The sequence below is a fragment of the Gopherus evgoodei genome, chromosome 8, assembly GCF_007399415.2.
Source record: "Gopherus evgoodei ecotype Sinaloan lineage chromosome 8, rGopEvg1_v1.p, whole genome shotgun sequence".
Lineage (NCBI taxonomy): Eukaryota > Metazoa > Chordata > Testudines > Testudinidae > Gopherus > Gopherus evgoodei.
Genome location: NC_044329.1, coordinates 24,927,896 through 24,948,144, shown reverse-complemented (window position 1 = coordinate 24,948,144; position 20,249 = coordinate 24,927,896). Strand labels below are relative to the sequence as shown.

The window sequence follows — 20,249 nt, the reverse complement described above, 5'->3', positions numbered from 1 at the left end:
CATTTTGCTTTTTGAGAAACAGTCAATGCACACTTTCTCCTAGTGTGACAGCTAGCATCTAAACTTTGTCTGCATATTACACAATTCATAGATGATAGGGCTAGAAGGGACCATTATGATAATCTAGTATGAACTTCTGCATAACATAGGCCATAGAACTTCCCCCAAAATAATTCCTAGAGCACTTCTGCTAGAAAAACAGTTTAAAAATTGTCAGTGATGGAGAATCCACCATTGCCCTTGGCAAATTGTTTCAATAGTTAATTATCCTACATGTTAAATATTTGTACCTTATCTCCAGTCTGTATTTGTCTAGCTTCAACTTCCAGCCATTGGATTGTGTTTTTTCTCTGATTCACTGGAGAGCCCTTTACTGAAAATATGTTCCTCATGTAGCTACTTATACTGATAGACTCAAGAAGCTCAGTCTATACAGTTTAACAAACAGAAGGTGAAGGAGTGACTTGATTACATCTATAAGGCATGTTTTCTAATCCCTTTATCATTTTCATGGCTCTTCTTTGAACTTTCTCCAATTAATCAACATTCTTCTTGAATTGTGAGCACCAGAACTGAACACAGTATTAAAGCAGTGGTTGGAACTCTGTTAAATACTGAAGTAGAATAACCTCTTTACTCCTCCTCAAGATTCCCCTGTTTACGCATTCCAGGATCACATTAGCTCTTTGAGCAGCAACATCACACCCATTTTCAGCTGATTATCTACCATGACCTCCAAATCTTATTCAGAATTACAGCTTTCCAGGATAGAGTTCCCCCATCTTTTAAGTATGGCCTACAGTCTTTGTTCCTAGACATATACATTTAATTTAGTAATATTAAGATGCACATAAGCTAAACCCTTTGAATATTCCTTTTCATTTTTTGTATAAATCAAGATAGGCCAAGATGTTCAGATCTGAATCCAGATTAGCATAATGTTATTATTTTTCATTTTTGTTTTTGATATATAGCATTTTACTATTCATTCTTTTTAATAAATTAAATAGTTTGGACCTTTAAAAAATCATCTGTTGCAATATCTTCAAAGCAAAGCATATTTCTTATCCAGTTCTCCAATGTCATTTGGTGCTTTTCTATAAGTAGCATATGACCCTGGCAAGTTTTTTTGTTGTTGTTTTGGTTTGATTTTTTACGTTTCACTTACCAAATACAGTTCTTGCTGGAACGGATTCTCTGTTAAGCCAGAAGGACACCTGGGACAGAATCACTGTCATGATGCATGGTAGATATGTCTGAATGACAAAGTAACCGATCTTTCTCTTCAAATGGAAGTGGGTAGTCATAACAACATACTCCCCTAGAAACCAATAAAAATAAAAGACAGTCAGACCCTTTCCCATATGCACAGATCAGAATCTGTGTCCCAAGTTTTTGCATGAGTAACAATTTCTTCATCATTTCTGTCCACTGTTATTAAAAAGTTTGGTTTAGGTCTGAAGAAATTTTTTAATAAAGAATTGATGGTGCAGGGGCCTTTCATCTCAAATTCAGCCCAGCTGGGTAGTGAATAAAACTTAATGTTAATTGTTTCATTGTCCTTTGTGAAATGGGGACCTTAGTCATCATAAATCGGAAAACTATCATAACCAGTATCCTTGTACACAATGTCCAAAGATAAAATGAACCTTGGTGACTGATGGTTAGACATGGTTCATCCAGATCTGGCCTAGGACACAAGGATTAGTCTAATTTATTTATGTTTGCATTGCCATTATCTGTGCTCTATCTGTTCTGAAGATAGAAGGCTAACATTCTAATTCTATTAATTTAGTACCTTTCAATAGTAACACTCTCACTTAAAGTAAATGGCTGATGGATGAATTATGACAGAATTCTGTCCATAACTAGCTTTTTTGGATGTTGCAGAAACATAGAGAAACAGCATTCCTGTGGAATTTGTCACCATACAATGGGTTTTATAAATCTCAGTTGCCAGAATACAGCCAAAAATACCTCAATTTCACTCTGTTATTTACAGACATTATTGAAAATGCAATATTTTGAAAAGCAATAGTCCCAAAAGATTTGAAAACCTATGTGACTTTATGTTCAGTATAGACTGACTCCCAATACAATAGATATTAGCTTAGAAAAGACACATGTGGCTTTGAAACTGAATGAAACCCTCTGCCTAAATACAAGATGACCCATGAAATTACTGTGATTCTCTTTAAAATATAAACAACTGGCAACAGCACTGGCAAAGGAAAATCCTAAATTGGATTGAAAAACTGTGTCTAGACATTGACTGCTTATGCACCAAGCATGTCAAATGCCCTTTTTGTCTAATTCAGATTCTAGAAGAACATTCATGCGAACATTCTTGCCCAACATATAACCTTGAGGGAAGCTTATAAATAAGATGTGACAATACTCCTAAGATGTTTGAATATACATTAAAAGACAATGGCAGAGAGGAAAAAAAGAGAATCAATTATGAGATGAGTGGTAGAGAAAAGGATATATGAAGAGAAAGTCATCTCCAAAATAGGACTGGCAGGAGCATTATACTCAAGTAAAACCTAAGATGACTGGTGTGACCTCACCCTCCTTTTTAATCATCCACTTATCTTCTTTTTTGTCTGTGTCCTTTTTTTGAAGGGTGTCCAGTATAGCTAGTAAAGTCAGTAAAGAAGAATTAATCTAAAATATGACAGGGGGAAGCTATTTCAATGTAATCAGATACAGAATAGTCAAAATGGTATGTAAGCATTAATTAATTACTTGTGGAGTACAAGCTAAGAAGGACAGAGAGTTAACACATCATAGTACTCTGAAGCTTTATTTGGCTGCTTAAATTATCAAAGTATTTTTTGACCTGTGCAAAATGAGAACAAGATTTCAAGCATAAAGGAAATTAAAAAGACTGGGATTAATGCCGGCTTGGTAAATACTGTAGCTGCTTTGAGCTAGCCAAAGGCAACACTGTAAGTGACATATTGCAATGACCATACAGACTGACAGTAATGCCTGCTATTAAGTTACAAGATAAAATCCTTTTCATTAACTCTGAATGCATCTAAACTATCAATGGATTGTAGTTAATTATTAAAAGACAGCAGCCCATTGAGAGAGGTTGATTTAACGGTGGGAAGTGTGCTGCTCATTTGCTATTCTCTGTACATCTAGCTTCTTGTATGTTGCAGGCTTTCTTTCACTGAAATGTATAGGGTCTCCACTACAACTACTGTCCACTGACATTGTCAGCCATTCCCCAATAACTTTATGTTTTCAGAAGTTTATAACTCAACCATATGCTTCTCTTTAGGACAAAATTTTTATAGGAAAAAGACTATTTATAAGTTATCAAAAATATATTTGACCAGTTTTAGCCCCTAATGCTGAAAAAGCATTTAAACTCATGCTTTAATCCAAGCATGCGCTTAAATCCCATTGATTTAAAAGATGTCCGATAGACTATCAGTTCATATGGTGCACTATGACCTATTCATATTGTTTTATTTAATTTTTAACGTGGTTTTAAAACTCTGCTGTGGAACCTTGGCAGTCCTTTTGATAAATAATATCTATTTTATAAATAGGCCTTTTGTTTTTCATTTTACTTATTACATGAGGGTTAAAACAGCCTTAAGTAGAGTTGTGCTTCAACCAGACCACCACATCTGAATACCTCCAGACTCTGAGAATTCATGTCTTGTTCAGAATTTTGCTGCTGGCTCCTTTTTCAAAAATGGGCCAAGACAAAACCCTAAATCCAAGTGCAAGGAAAGGTTTGATCCAGATCCAAGCCCAAACTTTATTTATGAGGTTTATCTCTAGCAATCAAAGTTTAGATATTTAGCTGGGATAAATCAACATAGCTCTACTGGGGAACATGACAGCTAGTCAATAACAGCTATTTCAGAGTTATTACCCTATTCTCTGTGTTTACTTTTTTTAATGATCCCTGGATTCCAAAATAGAATATAAAGCTAGGTGTGTGCTGTAATACCAAGGAACAGGTGGTTTGAGTTAGTGACAAATTATTAGCCATACTTTTATATTTTTTTATAGTTGTAGGTAGAAATCTTCCAGTTTCTGGCCTTCTGTAATATTTATACAGTATAACTAATTAGAAATAAAAATCTCATTTAGAAAAGAGTCCTCTCAGCAAATGCATGGAGCACAAAGAAATAAGAATATAACTGTTATTGAGCACATATACTGCTGATTTTCACTGCAAAACAATATTTTCAAGGTGCCAAAATAATTTCCATGTACATGGAGATTTGTACGAGTCCTTTAAGCATCTGTTTTGGGTTTTTTTTCACCAAATCTTACAGAAAATAAAGGACATTTTAAAGACTTGCTACATCAAAAGGAAATGCAATGATTATTGGGGAGTGACAATAGTTTCACATGCATATCAAAAATGGAAAAGGTTTCAGTGACTCCTTTCATTAAACATACTAATAGCAGCAATAATGGTTATTTATACATAACATTTGCTAATTAATGTAATAGTATATGCTTAGATCTGATTCTTCCCTTGCCACCATACAACAGTCAGAACACTGAAAGGATATTTTAATCATACTAGGGGTAGCATATGCAAACCCCTTTCTATAAACAATATGGAAGTAACTACCACCTGCTCTAGATTCGAAAATGAGGGCACAAAGTAGTGGCTATGAGAGTGGCAGAAAAGAAGAGAGAGAATCAGGTGGATTGGTCCAATTAAAAATCCTATACCTTGGAGAATGTTTGTAGTGCCCCAACTCCCAATAAACCTCGGAAACTAGGAGAGATACATGTAGAAGGCAGCCATCTGTCTGTACGTGGAATTTTTGGCAAACCCAAACCTCATAAGTACACATCAAAAAACTCTGCAAGACTTTGGTGGCTTCTTCAAAAGATCTCAGAAACTCCTAGGCAACCAAGCTCTTCTTTTGTCTAATAGTGATTCTGGAAACTGCAAATGGAGATTATATACAGGAGGTATCACCAAGAGACTTCAGCCTTTTGCCTGTGTTAACAGAGCATTCATCTGAGACAACTTTAAAAGTGGGGAAGGATTTGTATACTTCTTATTAAACTTATTTTACACCTTGATACTGGGACCTTTTGAAAGTCAGGAATATGCAGAGGGATTTTACTGGGCTTTCCATAACTGAGAAGAACAATTACTAAAGTAACTCCCAAGTTTATATTTCAGGGAGATGGTGGTGTTCCCATAACCAAGTGGAGTAGAAAGCAAAAACAATATTTGATTATTAACCATGTTTGAGCTGCAGTAGTATTTTGCTTAGGGAAAGTGCCATAGAGAAACGTTTCCACTTACAGATCTTTGTGAATGATAGATCTGTTTCTTCCACAACTGTATTCCTTTAGCAGGTATTAACAATAGAGGATTCTGTCGTATGTACAAAGTTCAGGTATATGTTTAGCCACCTATGCTTGTGTAGGAGGAAGTAGGAAAAAAACATACGGAATATCTCTAAAATATAATTCAGTTTACCTGTGAGAATGCTCCAAGAATGATGATGGTGGTGGGATTACATTTCTTAGATCTGTCTTCAGTTGTTTAAAGATTTATTATCTTTCTTAAGTATTTATAAGTTACGTATTTCCTTCGTATTGAATTATCATGTACCATATCTAGTATTAACTACATGGTTTAAGTCTCTTTCCAAGTTTCTGACTCTTTATGTACCTTCTTACCTTCCACTGGTCAGAGGAAAAAGTGATTTTGGTCAAAATAGTTTGTAAAAGGTAAAACTGATTCAGTTTGGCTTTTCTGCACCAGAGATTTCAGCCAGTGGAGAGGCACTGCAACAAATACTTAGCATAGGCAGAAAAAGCCTATTAAGCTGTACTGGAACAAATCATGGTTTAAATTGGTGTTGCCCTTCTATACTAAGGATTTGCACAGGTGCAGCTCCACCAGTTCTGGCCCTTGATGGTGTAACTTGAGCAATTCTCCCTGTAGAAGAAGCCTTAGTATCTCTGTCTCAGTACTTCTTGAATTTTTTTTTAACCTTCCTTATGTCACAACTCTGGTCTCTTGCAAAGGGGCTTTGTTCTTTTCTGATATTGTCGGAATGACACAGTAATCCCTCTCAGAGCCTACAGGCTCAAAGCCAGAGATCTTTAATAATTTTCTACTCAGATAAAATCCTATTCCCTTCAATGAGAGTGTATCTTACTAATCTATTAGAGTTCTTTGAAGGGGTCAACAAACACGTGGACAAGGGGGATCCAGTGGACATAGTGTACTTCGATTTCCAGAAAGCCTTTGACAAGGTCCCTCACCAAAGGTTCTTATGTAAATTAAGCTGTCATGGGATAAAAGGGAAGGTCCTTTCATGGACTGAGAACTGGCTAAAAGACAGGGAACAAAGAGTAGGAATTAATGGTAAATTTTCAGAATGGAGAGGGGTAACTAGTGGTGTTCCCCAAGGGTCAGTCCTAGGACCAATCCTATTCAATTTATTCGTAAATGATCTGGAGAATGGGGTAAACAGTGAGGTGGCAAAGTTTGCAGATGATACTAAATAACTCAAGATCGTTAAGACCAAAGCAGATTGTGAAGAACTTCAAAAAGATCTCACAAAACTAAGTGACTAGGCAACAAAATGGCAAATGAAATTTAATGTGGATAAATGTAAAGTAATGCACATTGGAAAAAATAACCCCAACTATACATACAATATGATGGGGGCTAATTTAGTCAGGAAAAAGATCTTGGTGTCATCGTGGATAGTTCTCTGAAGATGTCCACACAGTGTGCAGAGGCGGTCAAAAAAGCAAACAAGATGTTAGGAATCATTAAAAAAGGGATAGAGAATAAGACTGAAAATATATTATTGCCCTTATATAAATCCATGGTACGCCCATATCTCGAATACTGTGTACAGATGTGGTCTCCTCACCTCAAAAAAGATATTCTAGCACTAGAAAAGGTTCAGAAAAGGGCAACTAAAATGATTAGGGGTTTGGAGAGGGTCCCATATGAGGAAAGATTAAAGAGGCTAGGCCTCTTCAGCTTGGAAAAGAGGAGACTAAGGGGGGATATGATAGAGGTATATAAAATCATGAGCGATGTTGAGAAAGTGGATAAGGAAAAGTTATTTACTTATTCCCATAATACAAGAACTAGGGGTCACCAAATGAAATTAATAGGTAGCAGGTTTAAAACAAATAAAAGGAAGTTCTTCTTCAAACAGCGCACAGTCAACTTGTGGAACTCCTTAACTGAGGAGGTTGTGAAGGCTGGGACTATAACAATGTTTAAAAGGGAACTGGATAAATTCATGGTGGCTAAGTCCATAAATGGCTGTCAGCCAGGAAGGGTAAAAAATGATGTCCCTAGCCTCTGTTCATCAGAGGATGGAGACGGATGGCAGGAAAGAGATCACTTGATCATTGCCTGTTAGCTTCACTCCCTCTGGGGCACCTGGCATTGGCCACTGTTGGTAGACAGATACTGGGCTGGATGGACCTTTGGTCTGACCTGGTAAGGCCGTTCTTATGTTCTTATGTTATCATTCCTGATGGAACTGACAAAGTCATTCTTGAGCAGTGATCTCAAGAATTTTAAATTCTCTCTTTAGTTTTCTAGAGTGGACCTGCAGGTACCCTAGCAGACCCTTTTTTGTTCTGAAATGTAGTTGACTCGCTAGGTCTGTTTGTAAATTCACTAAGCTGAGTAATCCCTGGAAGGCTGTATTAGAGGGCTCACTCTCAGTGGACTCTTTTTGTGAATAACATTAAAAAAAGCTTTCTATTTATTCAGGTGTAAATGTACTACTGTAATTGAGCCAATGGTTCTGTCACTTTCAATGTAATGTGGTTACTTCTCCTAACGGAGTAATTCTTTATGGTCCATTGACCATTCAATCCGGTCAACAGTGTTATAGCTTGTTGATACCCAACTTTCAGCTTAATACTGCTTTTAAGAACTAGCCAAAATAAATTAATTAAATCTATTTGAAATGAATGCTGAGCAGTGGAAGAGCAACATTTTTCATCCTGCCCAGAAATCATAGCCATATGATACTGTGATGGTGAGTCAGTGCTGTTTGTTTATACCTGACAGCAAATAGTTTTGCACTGGAAATTAACACATCAGAAGTAATTGTCTGTGAATAGCACCAAAAATAAAAATACTTTGCACTTATCCGTAGTAACTTCAATTAGGGGATCTGAGAGCTTTGAAGATACAATAATAAATTTAGAACTGAAGCACAGAAAAATATTGAATGACTTCCCTAAAGCCATACAATAACATCTGTGGCAGAGCTGGGACTTGAACCCAGATTTTCTGATTCAGAATCAGACTCTTTAAGTAAAAAACTTTTCTTCTTCTATCATAGATTTCATGGGTGAACAAATAAAAGTTGGTGCCTTTTTAATAAGACTTCTACATCCCACATTTGGACTTTCCATCTGCATTTAGGCTTGTAAAACAAAATTTTTGCACCAAAATATCTGTTTGGGAGATGAATTATGAAATGTCAACACCCTAGTAGAGTGCTTATATTTCAAATTTAGTCTTTCTATTATTTATATTAGGAGTTCATTTTAAGCCTACTTTATTGTAATTATTGAACTCTTGTTAATGCTAACCACAACTGTGCTTCAGTTCTCATGATGTTTTTAAAACAACAAACAGGTTTGTTTTCTGTCCTTATATGGCACTATAGCATAGTGCACTTTATCTGGCATATACGCTCGATATAGAGTGATTTATACTGAAAAAAATATGTATTCGCAAGATATTGTCCTTTCTCATAACAACTTGTAATTTCCCCCTCAATCATAGCAGGAAATTATCACAGTGAGATGATAGAGAGATGATAAGAATGAGATGAATATTTCCTTTTTGATGTACATTACTATATTTCTTCTGGTTAGATGCTATTTGTCACTATTGTAGACTTACTATTGCTAAAACATGTTAACCATCAGTTCAAGTCTGAAGATATTTATTGTACCAGAACACACTGCCATTTTAGATGTCAATGCCCTCCTATTTACAATCACTTTGCATTACAATTTGTATCTTTTACTTTCTAAGTTCTGTTCTGGCAGGTTAAAGCATCTTATCAGTATAAACTTTTCTCATCCCCAACAGGACAATGCTTTATTACACACCTGTACTGGACTGAACAATTCCAGAGTCAACAGTTTGCCCCAGAAGATCATATTGGTTCAATCGAGAGCCATCTTCAGCCACAACCACAGACCTCGCTGGTTCTCTTGTCCATTCATACACAACCTCCGCTCTGGTATAGGCATCTAATTTGAAAGAAAAATATTTCATTTCCCAGCCTTTTACATTATATTGCAAAGGCAGAGTACTGTCTTTTAAATCAGAGAGGAAGAAATCCATCTCTTCCCCATCCCATTCCTGATATTGAAAAGTCTGAGTAAATCAGACTTTGTGCAGGAAACATCAAGAGGGGGATGGAGCATGAAATCTACATTCCTCCTTTCATGGGCATGTCATGAACTACTTCCATTTTTCTAGCTTCCAGACCATGATGAGAGACAGCAGTTAGACCCCTCTATACCTATATGCATTGTGGGTTGGGCCACTGGGTCCAAATAAACCTCCCCCAGCTAAGCCTCAATGGTCTCCTCTTCATCAGCATGATTAGACCTCTACCCTCTGCATGGACACCCCATCTGTAGACCACCACTCCCCACTTACCCTGTTTTATGAGACTAAAGTGTCACAGAGGCCACAAATTCATCCAAGCCCAGACTATATTATCAATTTGTATGCAGCACGTTGGGGATGTAAATCTATCTTGCACTAGCATGACATGCACTAACTGTCTGTGTGAACCCTTCAGAACACTAGAGTGCTTTGATCTACCCCGCTTTGAAATTAGAGTAGATCAAAGCACCCTAAGGAACTTTAAGTGCTTGGCAGTAGGGTCAGCATAGACAGTGATGACAGGCTAGTGTGGGATAGATTTACACTCCAGCTTGGCATGCACTAACTGCTCATATAGACAAGCCCTGAGACTGTCTGGGCTTGGATGACCCTAAACTATGCTGAATATATTTTTCTATACCTGCTATCACTGAAGAGTGCTGAAAGCGCTTATCCTTGTTCACACTTACTTACATTTATATACTTGACAAAAAGAAAGAAAACAAGCTTTGCATTTCACTATAGACTCTCTTCCCATTCGCTGCAATCCAGTTTAAGTATAGTATGTTACATAAATAAATCAGTGGTACTGCATGTTCCAATCAAGTATTTGTGTCCTGTAATGACTAGGTCATTAACCAAGAATCAAACTATATGTGACTATTTTTTCTCTTCATGTTGTAAATGATTCATCCATCATTTTTCTTGGTATAGTTTTCTGCAGTCTAATGGACCTCACTCAGAGCACTTAATGTGGGAGCATGTCTGTGCAAGTTTGGGAGTGGCAAATGGCTAGGAGACCCTGGGCATCTTATTTACCTGACCTCACTTGTGGGCTTATAGTTTACTGTATCAGTACATAAAATGTACTTGGAAGCTGAGAAGATGGAGTTGATAAAGAGTGGTGATAAAAGGAATTATATGGGGTTTGCTCTTGCACCATTAAAGTAAAAGGGACCGTTGCCATTTGTCAGTGCTCTGACTTCCACGGGAATTGGATCAGCCCTTAATAGCATACATTATTTCAAAGTAACAACGTAAATAAGGGGTAACTTTATTGGAAACAATGGAAAATGCAAAATCATACCCTAGTAACTGTGCAATAATTCATACATGCAAACATTTTTCCATTCATCTATATCAGCATAATGGAAGGGTGGAAATATTATTCCTCAGTTGCAATCACTCTACTGATTCTGGAGTATGAAGACAGGTTAGAAGACAAGGGCCTGAATTTCAAAAGTGCTGCGAACCCAAAACTTCATTAGAAGTCATTGAGAGTTGTGGGTGCTCTGTTCTTCTGAAAATCAGTTTGTATTTTCATATAACAACAGTATTATAGATTCATAGAATCATAGAACCATGGGGTTAGACAGGACCATAAGGGTCATCTAGTCTAACCCCCACCAAGAGACAGGATTTGTTGTATCTAAACCACCCAAGACAGATGGCTATCCAGCCTCCTTTTTAAAATATCCCCAAACACCCTAAGCAGTCTGTTTCATTGTCCTACTGTTCTTATAGTTAAGAAGTTTTTCCTAAGATTTAATCAAAATCTGCTGTGTTTTAGTCTGTACCCATTGCCTCTTGTTCTGCTCTCTGTGGCAAAAGAGAACAATTTTTCTACATCTTTTTTTATGGCAGCCTTTCAAGTATTTGAAGACTGCTATCATTTCCCCCATTAATCTCCTCTTTTCTAAACTAAACATACCCACTTCCTTCAGCCTTTGCTCATATGGCTTGCATTCCATCCCTTTGATCATCTTTGTCGCTCGCCTCTGGATCCTTTCCAGTTTCTCTACATCCTTTCTATACATTGGTGACCAAAATTGGACACAGTACTTCAGCTGAGGCCTAACCAGTGTGGAGAAGAGAATTGTCAGCTTTGGTTTCAAATTCATCTTGTGACGTTTTCCCCCCAAGGTAGAGATGCAGGTATTAGATAAATGACAACATATGCCCTATGCCCTTATTACCACTTCTGCTTTCCTGAGTGACATTGGTTTTGTATGAATGGAAGATTTTAACTGAACTGACAATGGATTTTATGCATAGAGGTAAGGAGAACATCTGCCTTTCTGATATTGTTCTTGCCAACATATGTCTTTCTGTTGTTCCAGAAGCCTCTTAAGCATTTGTGATAAAGTGCCCTAGTCAACTAGAACCTCCTCCCACTTAGGATGATATTTTGGTAAGTTATTTTAGCTTTGAAGCATTTACTGGCCTTGACAACATGGGCAGAATCCATGGAACAGATGTGACACCCCCAATGCTGTGAAACCTTTCTGAAATCAGTTCCAGAAAGAAGTATATAATGATGGAAGAAATGAAAAAGCTTTTGTCCGGCACAATTCAATACAGACATTGCTGGGCAACCACTGCTGTATCAAGCCATTAACTATAAAAATAAGATTTTAGTTTATGGAGTGGCTTTTGTGACCATGAGAAGCCTTTATTCAGGCTAATATTCTCTTGGGCCCATTCAGACACTTTATGTGATTTAGTCAAAATATGCAGTGTTGGTGGTCCATGAGTACTGAAATATGCCTCCGACCTTATGGGTAACTGTAAGGCCTGGCCTCACTTTTCCTGAGTGTACACCTCACCACAGAAAACTATGACCATGTTTAGCTATCTTCCACTTAATGTGAATATGAAAACCCATTTCTTTTCCAAATAAAAATGACCTGGAAACTGTATCGCTCAGCTGATAACATGGCAAAAGATTTCCAATACTCTTAGATAATTCAGAAACTGCTGAAACTAATATACTAATAATGGAAATGAGACTCCATCACAAATGCATTCTGCTCTATGTATATGTGTTTAAACCACCCAGGCTTGGGTATCAGCAAGGTAAATAAAAGAAGAAAATTTGAGACTCAGGAGACAATGGGCTAATAAACTAGGCTTTAACTTCAAAGTATGGCTGGCCAGAAAACCAGAACTTTGTTTCATGAAAAATTTAAAGGTTTTGATGTTTGTTTTTGTTCCATAGTGGAATGAACCAAAAACCTTTTACATTTTTTTTTTCTGAATGTTATACCCCAGAACAGCCAATATTTAGGGTAGTATCAAACAAAGGGACTTGAACCTGAGTTACTCATACACAAAGTGGGTGCCCTAACTACCAGGCGATTGGCTATTTTGAGATCTTGGTTTTCCTCATTTTGCCCAAAAAATCTGTCCTAAACCTTAGAAACTGATACATTTTTGCTAATTTGCAGGGGCGGGGGAGGTTCATAAAACAGCATTTTCCTAGGGAAAAACATTCCATCAAAAAATTCTTAACCAGTTCTAATTCTGAGACCTCAGCTCCAATCTTAGGGCCAAATCACCCTCTTTGGGGAAATTAACTGTGTAGCATACTGGAAACTGTCAATGTTTTCTCCTTATCATGCCATTTAGGAAGAAAATATTTGCCCTCTCATCCCCAGGTGATTCAAGAAACAGGTAGTGATTTCAGATCCCTGAAGATAAAGGAATTGTGGGTAGAGGACCTGTACCCCCACAATGACTTCAAGCTACTACATAAGCCAGCAACTTGGTAACATAGCTTTTTCTAGCCACCACACCTGGAAGCCACCTTAAAGTAGGGGTTCTATTGCACCAAGCATCTTAATGAAGACTGGATCACCATTAACTTATTCACAAAGTCTCTGCAAGGTTGGTGTTGAGATGATATTGCATAGATTAACTATAACCTTTATTCATGCCTCCAAAACTACAAAAGCCCAGTCTCCAGGGAGCCTCAGAGCAGCAGAAGCGGAATGATGCCAGGAAGACACCACTCCCTTTCTCAGAGGAAATTCATTTTGTTCCCTCAAAAGGGATGCCATTTGTTGTACGTTTTACAAAATAGTCAATATATTTGATATATTGCACAAGAGTCCAAGACTGCAGTAGCAAGGCTGTTAAAGTTTAATGTGTGTTTTGGTCATGGAGTTTTGTGAAGGAAGCTTGGAACATACCAACTCACATCATATCTGACTCTGAACAGCAGTACTAAGATTTGACACTCTTCTTATTGAAGTCATTGGTAAAACTCCCATTGACATCACTGCAGAATCCGACCCCTACTCCCTATTTAGTTCATTTGAGGAGCAATCATACACACTGATGATAATAAAAATAATACATTTTAAGAGTATAGGGCAGACAAAACATGATCAGAGCCATAAATAATACATCTAAAGATATTTTTGTTTGTTTTGTTTTAATTTTATATTAAGGATTTTATATTTGTACATGCATTCATTTTATCTATCCTGCTTCCATCCTTATTTTGTTTGTATCTACAGAGAATTCCTTTCCCATTTGCTTGTGAGAACTTGCCTTGTACATCTGAAAATCCAGACACATAGTAATATAAGACTAGCCTAACCTGGACTTGTGTAACAGCCAGCCAGAGAGCGCCTAGACTAGAATAGAGAGTCTGTAAAGAACATTTAAAACAAATGTAACATATTTGGTAGGTTCTCTGATACTTCAGTTTTCTCAGAACACTGGTAGCCATGTGCCCTATTATAGCTGGAGGTTTTATTTATTTTCTTCTGTTTCACAGGAGATAGTGAGAAATGTTTCCTGGAAGAGCTGAAAGAAAGTTCAACATTCAAAAGGTACCAAATTCTGGCTAGATGCACTCAAAGTTTTCAAGCCTTTTATTCTCTGAATCCCAGCACTATACAAAATTGTGTGTAGAAGACTGGTAGCTGTCTAAAGGCAATACATCAATCCATCACTATAGGGCCATTCATTTCAAAGTAAATTATCACATTGTCTGGTATCCAGTGAGGAATGAATTGAATGAATAATTATCCATTATCAGTGAAATGACCCATTTCTACTGGAAAGAGAAATAGCCATTGAGGAAACAATTTGTATCCTATTAAATGTTCACTCACTTTGTCTTCTTTTTTCATGTTGAACTGGATGAAATAAACTCCTCCTGTTATTTTCTTCTGATCAAAGCACTTTCTCACAATTCAGCTTTTTGATACGTGTACTTTAATAAATAATTTTAAAACAATATATCTGCAAAATGGGAATATTTGCGATGGATGACTCTCAAAAGAGTCAAGAATTTGGTCTCAGGCAGGATGCTTACCTAAACTGAACCTCTTCAGAGAAATCCTTGTCTCACTGAAGGCAGCAGCAAAAATCCGATTATCAGAGGGGTAGCCATGTTAGTCTGGATCTGTAAAAGCAGCAAAGAATCCTGTGGCACCTTATAGACTAACAGATGTTTTGGAGCATGAGCTTTCGTGGGTGAATACATGCTCCAAAATGTCTATTAGTCTATAAGGTGCCACAGGACTCTTTGCTGTTTTTAAAAATCCGATTGACATCAATGGGGTTCAATTTTCAACCCATAAATCTGCTAATCTGAGCTAGAAATCATGAAAAAATGGGACTCTCTCATGAGATTTGTAAGGTTTTTATCTCCAGAAGTGCAAGAAAGATCACCTTTTTTCATTATACATCTGCTTTAGTTCCAGTTTTTTAAAAAGTGATAAGAATATTTGCACACCTTAGAAAAGAATTGATTTGTATTTGATTTAAAAAATATGCAAATTGAGGGGAAAGAGGTTCACTTTTATTTGAATCAGTTCATTCATCCATGGATCTATATCACTGATCTTACTTATTCTCAAACTAAAATTAAGTTGCATTCCAGTTTAAAGTGGGTTTCTATATGCCATGCTGCAACTACATCTTTGGAGTGTAGCCATTTATCTCTTTGGCTAATCCCTAGACAAGATGTAGGATTATATTTAGTCATGTAGAAAATGTTCATTTTTTAAAAAAAACTGGAAAGATTGAAAAAATACAAGCATTTATGTTTTTAAATAATCTTCTGGTCTGATCTGATGTGAAATATTTGTAAGCCGGCCTTAAAAGGAGGAACCTGAGTTAAAAATAAACTTACAGCTTCCAAATTTCAGTGGGCAAGCATGTGCATCCATTGGAAAGTCTTCTAAATGCATTGGACATTCTGCTCTCACAGTCAGTCTACAATGGATTCATAAACAAAAGAAAAGATTATAGCTTCATGCAATTAACAAACAAAATCACATATACAATTATATAAAGGAATATTTAATAAATACAATTATAAAATACATTAGCTAAGTGAGTAACAAGAGAAATCCAAAGAATTATGGTCATATTTCACAAAGTTCTAAAAGATGATTTGGAACAACTTTTTAAAAATGTGACTTTTTTTTCCAGTAAATCTTTGCTCAGCTCTAGACGTTGCTTTGGGCATTAGATTTGGCCCTCTTTTTCTAGACATCTGCCTCAGTTTGGAAATTAATCTAAATCAATAGGTTGGTACAAACATTGCAGAAAAGTTGACAATCTAGGAAGAATGAACTGGCAGTGTAGGTTTGAAAACTTCCAAATAAAGTTTTCAAAATTATTTTCTTTGGTAGTCCACAGTAAATGATTCCTGAGGCCACACAGAAAGTTTGAACACTCACTTCTTAAATCCCAGTTGACTGCTACACTGAACATGAAATAGAAATGTAGGTTTGTAGATGCACTTTGCCCATTTTAGGCACAATTCTTTAGAATGTCCAATGCCAATTTGTTAAAGAGATGTATTGGGGATAATGACAACCCAACAGAATCAGACGTTCATTTTATATATAGGGCTCAGACATTAAGAAATTATATGAAACTGCATACTCCTTAGTTAGACAAAACTTCCACTGCTTTCATATTATATACTTCTGTAATCTCTCAACAACATAAACACTTGGGGTAAAATCCTGGCTTTATTGAGGTAGTTCTAATGTGGTTTGGGGATTGAAATTTACTTAAAACAAAAACCTTGTTGCTGTATTAGCTTGGGATAAATTCAAGCTAAGCTCCTGATAGATAAAAATAAAGATGATTAGCTTGGATGCAAAAATATTGCTTAGTAAGATAGGTAAAATAGAGAAGGCTTATGACAACAGGATTTATATTGTCCCTGAAATAGTCAAGCACCACATATCAGCAAGGAAAGGACAGTAATAACAGAATACCATATAGAGATTGCATGCCTTCACTTTTACAAGTGAAAGGTGAGGAAGACAGAAATAATAATGGCTAAAAGGACATATTTGGACAATGCACTGCAAAGTGGTGTTCTTGTGTATTAGGTCCCTAACATCCAAGATTTTGGGGAGACAAGAAAAATTGACCTAAACTTGTATCACTGCCAGATGAAAAGGTCTGACTCCAGCTTATACAGTATTGAAAGATGTTTCAGAATAAATTAAACATATTTGACATGCTCCCAGGAGCATGGAGATTTGGATTTCTCAGAACACTAGGGACCAGCTTGATTAGTCTAAAGAATTATTTTATACTTTGAATCCCAATAAGACAAAACCTGTAGACCGGCAACTGTCTAGATGCCAAAAATAGGAATACAAGCAAACAAAAAAAAACATTCCTTTCTGATTGTTTGTTATAAGGCTTTTCAATCCAAAATTGTTAATCTTTGTGTTCTACAACAATGTGTGGAATGAACTGGTTATTTACTTTGCTGACTAGCATTTAGAACAAGTTCATAATTATCCAAATTCTCCACGAGTAGAATGATACATTTCTAATAAAAAGAGTAATGTCTATCAATGAAACAACGTGTTCCCTGACATTTTCACAAATTCTTCAGACCACTTGGTTTTCCTGTTATGTCTAAAACAATGAATGTCCATTTTTAGACTATAATGTCCTATATTCCCCATGGAACAAGGAGAGTGTGCAAAAACCTCTATGCCGTCATTTTTCTAGTCCTCAGAGTCTGTTTTCAACAGCACTCAAAAAAAAAAACTTCTTTACATTTTAGGCCTACCTCACTAGAGTGTGAGTAGCAAACGTTCAGGTTCATTGTGGTTTTAGGCTGGGATTCTCAAAAGAAACTCCAATTTCAGGTCCATTAAAAGCCAGTTGATGCTGTAGGTCTAATTCCCTTAGGTGCCTTTCAAAATCACAGCATTAAAGCACAGGTAGGGAGTGTAAAAATGACCATGGTTTGGCATGAAAAAAAAGATTACATAGTAAACTCCTGAATTTAAGTTAATTATTGTATGGCCTATTGTGAGAATAATTAATGAGCCTAAAATTCAAATATTCAGTTATCTTCCTAAAGAAATATTTCTCCATTCTGTTTGAGGAAATTGTACTATAAAAAAGTAGTAATTTCAAATGAAATGAAAAAATACTGTATTCTTATTCTTACCTCATTGTATACAGCAGTGTCCCATCCTCTGTAATTCGTAGTAGTTTGTTAGGCATCGTCATGTTGTGAGCCACTGATTTCTTTCCATTGTGGAAAAAAGTATCAGGTGTCCAAATCTTGCTGGCCATTAAATTATTTAGCCGGAGGACTGTCATGGGTCCTTTGAATTTTAGTCTCTCATCTCTCCAACTTTGACGGAAAAATACATCTATTGTATATTCCTAGAGCAATTAATACAATGGGAAAACTCTCAAGATTGTCATATTTTGCAATACAAGTTTGTGACAGGTAAACTTTTAGCATTTTTGTACGATCAAGATTATGAGAACAATATAACATGTCTAAAGATTGTTATTAAGATGGTTATGGCTTTGGTACTCATTTCAACCAAAAAAAGCTTAGGAAGAAATTTAGAAAGGATTATGAACAACAAGTAAGATATGAGTTTACCATAGATATGATATTTTGACTGCATATGCTGAAGCATTATTTAATAGAGTTGGAAAGTATTTGTCTCTTACTATAAAATAAACCTTTGTGAGACTGCAGCTAGAATATTGCCTTCAGTTCTAGCCCTATGTAGCCAAGTTGTGAGAAGTTCAAGAGATCACTGAAAATTATGGTAGGGATGATCTATGAGGACAGAGTACCAGAGCTCAGTGCTCAGAATCACTGGACTGTACAAAGAGAAGTCAAAGGAAGATTTGGACCAAACTTGTCACTTTCCTAGGCAACGATAGAGGAGATGGGGGAAGGGACACAATGCCTAATTCTCTCCTCATTTACAATAGTTTGAAAATAAGGTATTACTCCTGATTTACATCAGTGTAAATGAGAGGAGAATTCATCCTTGACAGTAACCATTGCTCATTAAGGAATGAAATATGTTTTTTATCATGGCACAAAGCAGTATAACCAGAAGTAATAGGATGAAATTACAAAACAGTTGTAATATATACATAATATATCAGGCAGTAAGATATATAAAATCATGGAATAGTTTCCCAAAGAGAGTGATAGAAAAGATTTAATATTAGACTGGATGAAGTATGATAAAATAATTTGTAGGAAATAATCATGTACTGACATGGGGCTAAGCTATGTGACATTGTGTCTCTTCCATCTGTAACTGCTATGATGCTGTGATGAATATGAAGCTATTGAAAAAACACTGCAATTTAAAATGACACTGTGCAATCATCCATTGTTTTTGGCTGAAGACTGAGGCTCCCCTTAGACTATTTGACAAAGAACCAATGGCAAACCATGAAGGAAAATGGCCCTGCCATCACTGAAAATGTATATATATATATTACACACACAAGTAACAGAACAACACATCTATCCAAGAATGCAGTCAGGAAAGACAGGCACGCTGGAAAGAATAATGGAAGAAATTAGGTTCCACACCACACCGGACTCCAGCACAACAGACCACCTTTAAATCCTCCATTTATTTTTAACAAATGTTAGTATTTCATGGAGCAGAAACCATTGTGAGATGTTTTCTAATCAGTAAACTATCAGCTGCATTACAGGCTATTTAGACTAGAAAAGTTACAGTATGTCTTTGTGCTTCATCTGCTATCTTGGTATGATATTCATAATCAAATTCCTTGCACATAATCAAATGGTTTAGTCACATGTGGCTAAATGTTTCTTTAAGTCCTGATCCAGCAAGCCATTTTAGCATGTGCTTAAATCTAATCACATTAGTATTTTATTGTTTTCAATCACCTAGTGACTCCTACTCCATCTCGCAACTGGGGATGGGATTATTTGGCTACAATGGGACTACTCAAATGCTTCTATTTAAGTACATGCTAAACGGCTCTGCTGGAAAAAGGTCCAAATGAGGAACCACTTAAGTCAACGGGACTTTTGCCACTGACTTCAATGGGGTCAGGATTTCACATCAATGTTTGTACCAAAGCAGAGGTGAGAGGGACTTGGTGGCTTATGAGCAGCAGGTGACAGGAGATTGTTGGGCTTTCATCATGTCTCCAAGCTCTACCCAAAACTTCCTCCAACTCCTTGCTGTAGTTCTAGTAAATATGCAGTTAAACAAGCCAGACAAGAATCAGACTACACCATTCACAGCTAGGATTGGTCACATTTGCATTAGTGGGAATGTAAACAGAGAAAAATAAATTAACCCTTTGTATCCACACAATAAATCACATAATTGCCAAATATTTTAGGGTTGTTGCTTTGGGGGAGGCCTGTAAGGCCCAGAAAAGAAATGATTTAATATTTTCTGTGTTTCTCTAACCCTATCTGCTGTCTCTTTCTGGCTATTATTGATTATTGTTTGTTTGTTTCTTTGTTTGTTTGTAGTATTATTATTTTACGTATCTTGTAGGAGTGCCCAAAGGCCCCATTGTGCTA

General features: G+C 36.5%; 1 protein-coding gene across 1 annotated transcript in view; it reads right to left on the bottom strand.

The window, feature by feature from the left end:
- The window catches only part of GABRA1 (gamma-aminobutyric acid type A receptor alpha1 subunit), a 52,574-nt gene that overhangs the window by 13,443 nt on the left and 18,882 nt on the right, over positions 1-20,249 (bottom strand). Inside the window, exons 5-8 of the mRNA XM_030573366.1 lie at positions 17,862-18,082; positions 15,558-15,640; positions 9,121-9,264; positions 1,169-1,321 (exon numbers count right to left, since the gene is read on the bottom strand). Coding sequence (XP_030429226.1) covers positions 1,169-1,321; positions 9,121-9,264; positions 15,558-15,640; positions 17,862-18,082 — 601 coding nt within the window. The remainder of the gene's footprint in view (positions 1-1,168; positions 1,322-9,120; positions 9,265-15,557; positions 15,641-17,861; positions 18,083-20,249) is intronic.